The sequence below is a fragment of the Mandrillus leucophaeus genome, unplaced genomic scaffold, assembly GCF_000951045.1.
Source record: "Mandrillus leucophaeus isolate KB7577 unplaced genomic scaffold, Mleu.le_1.0 Scaffold295, whole genome shotgun sequence".
In the NCBI taxonomy this organism is placed as follows: domain Eukaryota; kingdom Metazoa; phylum Chordata; class Mammalia; order Primates; family Cercopithecidae; genus Mandrillus; species Mandrillus leucophaeus.
This window is the reverse complement of record NW_012103087.1, coordinates 1203452-1214250: the sequence shown is the minus strand read 5'-3', so window position 1 is coordinate 1214250 and position 10799 is coordinate 1203452. Positions and strand designations below refer to the sequence as shown.

Here is a 10799-nt window from a genome sequence, read left to right as displayed (position 1 = left end):
CTAAACAATCCCACAAAAATGAGAAACTAATGTTTTACAAAGCCCCTCAGTCTCCTTCAAGAGAGTGGAGGATTTATTAAGGATAGGCTATTTTGTTGTCTGCAAAGCTCTCCTTTCATCTACCCTAATGCCTCAAGATGCAAAGCTCTCCTTTCATCTACTCTAAAGTCTCAGGATGCTGGATAAAGCCGTTTCCCCGTAAGGTGAGCGTATGCTTGCAGGCAGGTGTGAGCCTTCAGGCAGAGTGTGGTGTCATTGTTTTTGTAGGCAACTTGGTGTAATGAGAAGACCAAAGACCTTGGTGTCAGACCAACATGAGTTCAAGCTCTGGCTCTGCCATCAGTCAGGCAGGTGACATTGAAGTGATTTAGTTCCCTTAAGTCTCAGTTTACTCATTCACCTATAAGTTGTGAGAATGAAATGAGATGTAGGTAAAGTGCTTAGCCTAGAGTCTGGCGCTTATGTTAACAATTAAGGGCCATTATTATTGTCTTTTATTTATTATTTAGTTCTATCATCTGTAGCCACCTAATTCTTAGTCTAGCAATTGTGGAGCAGGAGTCATCAAGATAAAAAATATAATCTGATTTGTTCTTTTTGTTGGTTTTACTAAAAAACCTTAGATAACCTGAGATATGTTGTTCTTTTGGATGATTAAAAAAAAACATTTAAGGCCGGGCACGATGGCTCATGCCTATAATCCTAGCACTTTGGGAGCTGAGGTGGGTGGATCACCTGAGGTCAGGAGTTCAAGACCAGCCTGGCCAACATGGTGAAACCCCATCTCTACTAAAAACACAAAAATTAGCCAGGCATGGTGGGGTGTGCCTGTAGTCCCAGCTACTTGGGAAGTTGAAGCAGGAGAATCACTTGAACCTGGGAGGCAGAGGTTGCCGTGAGCCAAGATTGCACCATTGTACTCCAGCGTGGGTGACAAGAGTGAAACTCCGTCTCAAAAAACAAAAACAAAAAATGTAAAGTGGAAAAAGAGAGATAAGTGCTACACCAGGAATATGCATGTTACATGAAACCATAAAACACAGATAGTAAAAGCACTGAAAGTCCATTTGATAAACAAAGCAAGGGCATTTGTTTTAAGATCAAGGGTAAAATAAAATCTTCAATGCAAACACAGGTAGTATTAGTTACAACTGACCCTTGGTTTATAATTTGAAGGCTTATTCTACTTTACATGTATTATGCTAATTCAACATACCTCAAATGTTGACTTTGAGTGGTTAAAATATTCTAAAGGAAACTAGAAAATAAACAGCTTACTATATCTTTCATAAAATAAACAAAAAGTATTTAGAAATTGATAGGCTGCCTGAACTTAAATCACACATGACTCACTTGGTTTGAGTAGAAGATGGTGGTTTACATTGTCTGAAGGACCCACACTCTAAGGGAACTTCCCAACATCCATCCTGGAAGTGATGAAATAATTCTCTAAATTCCATTATTTTCATTTCCCCTGGGCAACAATTAGATTCTCTGGTATCCAGATGATTGACACCTGAGGCGGATTTTATAGACACCCATACCCACAAGGCAGAGACCAACCACGATGGCCCCAATCACAGGAAGCACAATTGTGTAGTCAGACGAGCACTCATCCACTAAGAGAGAAAACAAATACAATACAGTGGGTAAGGTTTGGTGATGCAGTCCAGAAAGTAGGCTAGAGGGGAAAGAAGATGAGCTTTGGCATCAAACAAAGCTTGACTTTTAACTCCACCATTAACTAGCTTTGTGACCTTGGACAGGTAATTTACCTTTGCAATTTCCTAATTTATAAAGTCAGCAAATAATATGTAAGACTGTTAGAAGATTAAATAACCGTATTTTCTCAGTAATTAACATTCAATAATCATAATCCTCATTTCCTGAACTGAGTAAGAAGTCACTCCAGGCAAACTGCCTGCTAAGTGGGATATGCTTACAAAAAAGAGACCAGCTGGGCGCGGTGGCTCACGCCTGCAATCCCAGCACTTTGGGAGGCTGAGGTGGGCAGATCACCTGAGGTCAGGAGTTCGAGACCAGCCTGACCAACTTCGAGAAACCCCATCTCTACTAAGAATACAAAATTAGCCGGGCACATGACACATGTGTAATCCCAGCTACTCGGGAGGCTGAGGCAGGAGAATCGCTTGAACCTGGGAGGCGGAGGTTGTGGTGAGCCGAGATCACACCATTGCACTCCAGCCTGGGCAACAAGAGTGAAACTCCATCTCAAAAAAACAAAAACAAAAACAAAAAACAAAAACAAAACAAAGACCATTTGGTGACCAGTGACCAGATTACAGATGATCTCTTGAGAAACATTTTTATCCATTTTATAAAACAATTTTGTCACTCCTAAGGTTTTATTGTATTACTTTTAGCTAATATTAGAAAGCAGACCAAATTATTTATGAGAGCTTAAAAGTGAGAGTTTACAAACTTATCAAAACTGTTTTTTCTTTATACCATTAGAAAGCGCTTACTCAATTCATCTAAATGTAATTGATTGAGTCAGAGACTAATAAATCTCAACTGAGGAAAGACGGAGGGGTCTGGGGAAAAGGGGGAAGTAGATAGAATAATGAAGAGACTGGGAGAAAAGGGCAAATAAATGAAGAACCATGTCTTAGTCATAGATAGCTAAAAAGATACATGTGTGAGGTCGTTGTATGAACCAACACTGAAATTATGTCCTGAACCAAGGATCGCCATCAATGCAATTCGGTGTACCTGATATCCAAGAATAAAAGGATCAGAAGAGGTCAGAGAAGACAGAGTGGCAATCAGAGATTCCAGGAAAAAGAAAATTGGACAGGAAAGAAACTGTGCTTGTAGTACACTACTTGGCTTGACAGCAGCCAATATTTATAAAACTATAATAATGCATGCCTTAATACCTTACTGATTTAACCAAAAATAGTTGTGTAACCACAAATCTTTATGTGCCATAGCAGGAAGTCTAAAATGGATCAATTAGGAACTATCATGATAAACCTTTTACTTTTTGGAGTTATGGAGATAGCAATCAGAAGAAATTGTTAAAATTAGTTAAATGTATTTTGTATCTTGGGGCAGGGAGGCAGGGCAACAGAGATATGTTGCTTTCCATGATAAGACCTTTTGGAGTACATGAAACTTTGTTACTTATATATGCTTCTCTTTTTTTGCAGCCTGGAACTCCTGAGTTCAAGCCATCCTCCCACCCTGTCCTCCTGAGTAGCTGGGACTAGGGGTGTGTGCCACCATGCCGGGTTAATTTTTTATTTTTTAGAGATGAGGTCTTGCTATGTGGCCCAGGCTGGTTTCAAACTCCTGGGCTCACACAGTCCTTGACTTCCCAAAGTGCTGGGATTACAGGCATAAACCACCATGCCTGGCCTATATTTCTTAAATAAAAAAAGAACTTTGACAAGTTTTAAGGAATTAAAATGAGTGGGAAAGAATACAAAAAGTTAAAACAAAAGGTAAAGCACACAACTGTTGACCCAATAATTCCATCTCTAGGAAATTATCCCAAAGATATATTCGCACAACTATGCAAAGATATATTACAGCACTGCTCATTTTATGAGAGACAATTTAAATATACGTAAAAACTAAAATAGTGTTCAGACAATAGAAAATAATATGGCAATTAAAAAGAACATGGCAGGTCTCCGCGTTCTATAACAGAAGTTCCCTAAGATCCGTGAAGCATCGTGTGAACCCAAACCCACGTGCTGGTGGGTCCGGTGTGCAAAGATACACCAAAAACTGGGAGGAGGACTGGGAGGGAAGTGGAGGGCAACTTTTACTGTCTATATAGTTTTGTTAAATGATTAAATTATTTAACATTGTTTAAACATTTCTAAAATGCAAAAGAGAACACAAAGAAAAGTAGTGACTGATCCAATCACCACATTTCTTCTATTTGAATCAATCACTATAAACCTTTTTGGGCATGTGGTTCCTCTGTGAATGTGTGTGTGTGTGTGTGTGCGCACATGTGCAAACTCATGTGAGTGCTTAAAGCAAAATCACTCTATTTTAAATAGTCTATGCTCATTATAAATAACTAAAATAGTAGAGAAAATCACAAACAAAAAAGTGAAACCAATTACCCCAGGGCCATCCACCCAGAAATGTCATTGCTAACATGGAGAAACATTATTTCAGGCATCTTTCTTTAGAACTACAAGGATAGATAGGTTAGAAAAATAAATAGAAATACTTTTATTAAGATAGGATCATACAAGTACTATTTTATTACATTTGTTAATTTCAATTTTACTAGCACTTAATAGAAGAAAAAAACTTAAACTGAAGGAATTATCACACACCAATGTCATGGGAAATATTGGTTCATAAGGGGCCCCTTTAAAGTTGTAGAAAGAGATTCTGAAGTATGCATTAAACAATTATAAAAGACATTAAGAGGTTATGAAGTAAATTGGACTTGTGCTTGCTGAACCTTGTTTCCAGTTTAAACATTATCTATTGATACTGTTTTGAACGACTAGCACTAACAGATTCCCTTGCATCTCCCCTCTCTTCAACTCGAAAAAAAATTTTTTTTTTGAGACACGGTCTTGCTCTGTTGCCCAGGCTGGGGTGCAGTGGTATAATCATAGCTCACTGAAGCCTCAAACTCCTGAGGTCAGCCATCCTCCCACCTCAACTTCTCAAGTAACTAGTAGTACAGGCAAATGCTACCCCACTCAGCAACTTTTTAAATTTTTTGGAGAGATGGGGTCTTACTATGTTGCCTAGGCTGGTCTTGAACTCCTGGCCTCAAGTGATCCTTCAACCTCAGCCTCCCAAAATTTCAGGTGTGAGACACTGTGCCCAGACAACTCCAAATTTTGAATAGTTATGTTACTGTTTTTAACATTGTCTGGGTTTGTTTCGTTTTGTTTTGTTTTTTTTACAAACTAAACTGATTTTATTGTGAAATTCTCACAGCCAGAAAATTAAATCAAATATTTATTCTGTCCATTTCATTTTACAATAACCTTATCACTTATTTTTGTACCATGCATTTCAATTGCCTGCTAAGTAAAAAATGTTTTAAAAACTATTAATTTTTGAAGTTTTTAGCTTAAACTTTATCATCAAGAAGCCCACAATAAAATACGTTGCCAGCAGCCACCCACCAAGCACCTGTGTGAAGAATGTTTTGGTTGCTATTTCAACTTAAGGAAACAATCTTTGACCTTGATCCATTGTATAGGTTTATAACACTTCAATTCTATTTGATAACTATCATACCTATAATCTTTAAAAATGTGTTCTGACTGGCTGGGCGCGGGCTCACGCTTGTAATCCCAGCACTTTGGGAGGCCGAGGTGGGCGATCACTTGAGGTCAGGAAATCGAGACCATTCTGGCTAACATGGTGAAACCCCATCTCTACTAAAAATACGAAATAAATAAATAAATAAATAACCAGGCGTGGTGGCGGGCACCTGTAGTCCCAGCTACTCGGGAGGCTGAGGCAGGAGAATGGCGTGAACCCGGGAGGCGGAGCTTGCAGTGAGCCGAGATTGTGCCACTGCACTCCAGCCTGGGCGACAGAGCAAGACTCCGTCTCAAAAAAAAAAAAAAAAAAGTGTTCTGACTATTTAACACATTCATATGATTTAAAAAGTCAAAATAATACAAGATGCTGTACATTGAGAAGTTTCACTTCCACCCTTGCCCCTTCTTCTTAGTTCTTCCTGTCCCCATTAGATAATTATTTTCCTTAGTTCTTGTTTATATTTCTGATGTTTCTTTGTGCAGATAGGACAATAATGAATATACTATTGTGCACTATACTTTTTTGATATAATATATTTTGGAACTCTTTCCTTAAACATACATAGCATCCTCATTCTTCTTGTAGCTGTTTAAGAATTCCATTGTGGGATGAATCAGTTTTAAAATCTGGCCCCTACTGATGGACCCTTGGCTTGTTTTGATTTTTTTGCTATTACAAATAATGTTGTAATGAATAACCATGTACAAATATCATTTCATATATGGGAAAGTGTGTTTGTATTCCCAGACCCATAATTGTTTAGTACATTTTATATGTAAATGGATCCACTATTCACCAGCATCAGTCTTTTTTTTCCATTTATTTTATTTGTTGATTTAGAGACAGGGTCTCACTCTGTCACCCAGGCTGGAGTGCAGTGGCGATCGCAGCTCACCGCAGCCGGGACCTCCCAGGCTCGAGTCATCCTCCCATCTCAGCCTTCCAAGTAGTTTGGGACTACAGTCATGCACCACCATGCCCGGCTAATTTTTGTATTTTTTGTAGAGATGGGGTTTTGCTATGTTGCCTAGGCTGGTCTTAAACTCCTTGGCTCAAGCAATCCTCCTGCCTCAGTCTCCCAAAGAGTTGGGATTACAGGTATGAGCTGCTACACCAGGCCTACTGTGACTTTTCTATTCCTAAAGGCTGCTTATTTCCTTGTTTATATTGCGACTCATTTCCTCTCTCAGTGAATTTCATTGTCAAGCAATATTTTTTAGAAGGGCTTACTTGTGCTGTATCCTTTGAATTATTTCATAGTTAAGAATATCTGCCTGGTGACAGAGCAAGACTGTCTCAAAACAAACAAAGAAACAAAAGAATATCTGCCTATTGTCTTTATACTTGATATTTTTGGGTCATACTTTTTTGTCTTAGATCATTGTAGAAATTATTTGCTGGTTTTAAATGTTGTTGTGAAGAAATTGGAGGTCAACTTTAACTTTCCTGTTTACAGGTGATTTTATTTTATTTTCCATAAAGGCCTAAAGACTTCTTTATGTTTGAAGTTTTATAGCTTGTTCCTGATATGTCCGGGTGTTAAACTTTTGGTATCAATTCTTTTTTGGGACATGCTCTTTTAATCCCAACTTCAGTGATTTATCTCAAGGAAATGTCCTTAAATCTTCAAATATATTGTCATTCTATTTTTGAGGTCTCTGTGTCAGAGTAGCTTGTATATCTAGTAGCTTCCCTGTAATGCTTTAATCATAAGGTTTATCTGTATTACCTGTAATGATCTCAGTCATTCTCTCTATGAAAATAATATAATTTCCTCCCTATTTATTCTGCCTCTTACTGTTTCTATACATTATGTAGTGTATTGCTTTGACATTCCTCTTGTTTTCTTACTCTTTCATTTTAACATCTTATCTTTAAACTCTGATTATCTGGAATTCACATTAAGTGATTCTCAGCATCAAGCAATTGTCAGGAATTTCTTTCTGTTCCTTGAATTATGTTTTCTTTGTATTTTACTATTTTCATTTCTAACTTTCTGTTATGGACTAAATTGTTTCCCCTCCCTTCCCCCAAATTTACATGGTGAAGTCCTAACTTCCAGGAGCACAGAACATGTATTAGGACACAGGGTGTCTCAAGAAGTCAATAAGTGAAAATGAGGTCAATAGGGTGGGCCTCTATCCAATATGAATGGTATCCTTACACAAAGAGGACACATGGATACAGACAGGTACAGAAGGAAGACCACATGAAGACACAGGCCATCTATAGCCAAGGAGAGAAGTTTCAGAAAAACCAATGCTGTGGACACCTTGACCTTGAATTTCTAGCCTCCAGAACTGTGGGAATACACATTTCTGTTATTTAAGGCATCCAGACTGTAGTATGTTCCTAAGATAGTCTTAGCAAACTAATACACCCTCACTCCTTTTCTTAATTTAATTTCATACTATTCTGATTTTGCTGCAGTATTTTGGCACCGTGACCATGCAGTTGGTTTTCATTTTGCTTATGCTTGAGCATGTCAGTCCAAATACTCCATTTCCTATGATGCCATTTGGGTGAATTACGGTCTTTCTTTCCATGGCATCTGACTTCAGTTGATGTTTCCCTTTGGGCTAGATATTTGGATTCTATTCTCTTTTTTGTAGCATGGAAACTAGCTACAGCCTGGAGCGATCCTCAGCCCTGGGGTTGCTTCCCCAGTTCGCCGCCACCAGTCCCTACCTTTACTCTTCCCAGTCTTCCTGGGAGCCATTTTCACTATCCTAGGTTAGAAAAGGAAGAAGATAAAGCAATCCACTCTTTTTTTTTTTCCTCCAGATTTAGTAACGGAGGAGTTCACAGAATTTTTTTTCCCTCTCATCACAGGCTTCTTAGGGTGGATGTGTGTGTGGTTAGGAGGGGAGGCAGATGAGGAGCCCATCTCCACTGCCCCCTCTCCTCTCCACCTGGAAAGTGGGCAGGACTGTGAGTAAATTACACATCCAAGCGTTTATTTACTGGCCATTCCAATGAAACCTTTGCTTTTTGTGTTACCAGAATGCCAATTCAAATTAATTCTACGAATAATTGGTACTGGGGTGGGGGGAATAGATAGCAGGAGTCCAAGCAGTGGCCATCATCCAAAAGAACTCCCTGAAGAAGGTAGGAAGGAAAATTAAATTTAAGTGAATGGTCATATCCCTCTACACTTGATTTTAAATTCTGCTTCTGTTTCATCTGCGAGGGGAGGGATTTCCACATGCTAGAAGGTAAATCTTACATTAATCATTCTGCAGAAGGGTGAGTGGCCGGTGAATAAACACCTTGTCCTCTGCCCTACAGAACTTTCAAGTGCCCTTAACACTGGACACAGGGGAGCCTGGAGCAGGAGACAGTTTAAAGGAGGAGGTGGAAGGAGATCGCAGCTCTCCAAAGCCAAGCTCTTGCTGTTAAGCCTGAGTCACTTGGGGGAACTCCTGGGTCCTCATATCAGATTGTCATCAACGTATCCTGTTTTAAGAGGGAAACAGACACTTCCTGACACTCTGGATGTCTTCAGGGGCTCTTAGCGCTCTTTTGAAGCTGCGGTGTTCCCTCGCCCACAGCCCCACTTCTAAGAAAACAAGGAGAGCAAAAATGCCTCCTGGGGAGTCAGTACATTTCCCAAATAAGCAGTAGTTTTAGAGTTGCCAAATTTCATAAACGTCATGTTAAAAATAATGAATGGCACCTCTGGAAAATTTGGAAAAACAAGAAAACTTCCAGTCAGTAGAATCAGTTAAGAACATTCCTCTCCCCTTTCTCTGAATCAATTAAGAACATTCCTCTCCCCTTTCTCTGAATCAATTAAGAACATTCCTCTCCCCTTTCTCTGAATCAATTAAGAACATTCCTCTCCCTTTTCTCTGAACCCCAATCAATGTAATAGGAAACCATGAATAACATCCTAAGCCATATTTTAATAGCATTTTTCCTCAGATATCAACCGTCTGCCATCAGGAATGTACTGCTTTTGGTGAATGTTTGCATAAAAGGGAAGTGAGTGATCCTGCAGGCGGGTCTACCTCTTCCTGCTTGCCATTCCGGATTGTTTCCCTGCTCTGCCTCCCTCCTCTCCTGCAATGGTCCAAATGGACCCATTTACAAGAATAAAACAGCATCAAAGAAAAGCCAACAAACCAGGAAAAAAGTAGCTAAGAAGGCAGACAACACGTGAAGCTGAAGGAACGGAAGAGCTAATATTTATTGAGCTCCTCCTTTTTTGCCATGATCTTTGATATGTGCTTTAAATTAAAAAAGTGAAATAGGCAGTTACCTAATTTTTTAAATGGATAATACATTACCATAGAGTAGGATATGCTTTTTTAAAAAATAATAGTATACTAAGATCATCTATAATTTAAGTAAACCAAATGTTGGTAAAATCCAGGAGTTTAAAATCATTTTGTAACCAACTTTGAAATGCATTGATTTTTTTTAAAGTAATGTTTTTGAAAACTGAAAATCAGGACTCTTGAAAATGTCTAAGAAAAATCAGTCAATTTGCAAATGTCTTCGCCACGATTCTCCCTCCAGGTTTTTGCTTCCTCCCTTCTCACAAGCACCCCGCTCATGTCTCTGCCTATTGCCCCTAATTCCGGAAGCCAGCACTGGTATATTCAGGTGTGGCAGAGGGTGTCAAGCACACCTGGCATGGCCTCCCCAAGGCAACAGGAGGAAGTGGGGAGGTGCCGTTTCCTAGCCCTGGGGTAGCCCTTTGGTGGGAAGTTAGGTTTCCTAATCAGCTCAGGAGGGTGCAACAGGCAACGAGACAGGTCAATCCTTTCACTTCAGGCTGAATATGAGGCCGGAATTCCCAAGACCTTAACCTTGCACGTTTTGAAGAAAGTGGGGCTTTACATGCGTTCATATCCTCTACTGGGCCTCTTTCTGGCCACCAGACATGCGGTTAGCAAAATGACAAGCAGTCCTGTGATACTCAGGCCCATGGCCACAGGGATTTCTCTCCTGTTTCTGTCACTGAAGCATTCATCCGCTGTAATTGAAGTCAGAGTAACAAGTGTTACAGACTGGCCACAAATGCTGGGAAGTGGCACTGCCACATCTGCCTCAGCTTTGGAGAGAAGGAGACTGAGGGAGAGATGGAGCTGCCGGGGCTCAGACCACAGTGGGTGAAAATGAGAGGGAAAGGGATCTTTCCTTCTCAGATCCTCTCAGAGCCACAGTGGCTCTGACATGTGTAGCACTGGTGATTAGTTAGGGAGCTTATTAAATTGCAGATCTCCAGACACATGCCCAGGAAATTATAATTCAGTGGTCTGAGTTGGGGCCGGTGGGATTCTGATGCTGCTTCCAGGCAGATCCAGCTTTGAGAAAATATGCTAGTTTGGGCTAGAGGGTTGTGATCAGAGTTATGTCTTGATTCTCAACTTAGAGTAATTCCCGGAGCCATATTGTCCAACTCTAGTAATAGTTTGAGACAGAGTCCCACTGTGTCACCCAGGCCAGAATGCAGTGACACAATCTCGGCTCACTGCAACCTCTGCCTCCTGGTTTCAAGTGATTCTCATCCC

At 39.9% G+C, this 10799-nt stretch overlaps 1 protein-coding gene across 1 annotated transcript in view; it reads right to left on the bottom strand.

Annotated features, from left to right (window-relative positions):
- Positions 1 to 147: 147 nt before the first annotated feature.
- LAMP3 (lysosomal-associated membrane protein 3) overlaps positions 148 to 10799 on the bottom strand; it is a 66420-nt gene continuing 55768 nt past the window's right edge. Inside the window, exon 6 of the mRNA XM_011986158.1 lies at positions 148 to 1619. Within this exon, the coding sequence (XP_011841548.1) occupies positions 1486 to 1619 (134 nt within the window). The 3' untranslated portion in view covers positions 148 to 1485. The remainder of the gene's footprint in view (positions 1620 to 10799) is intronic.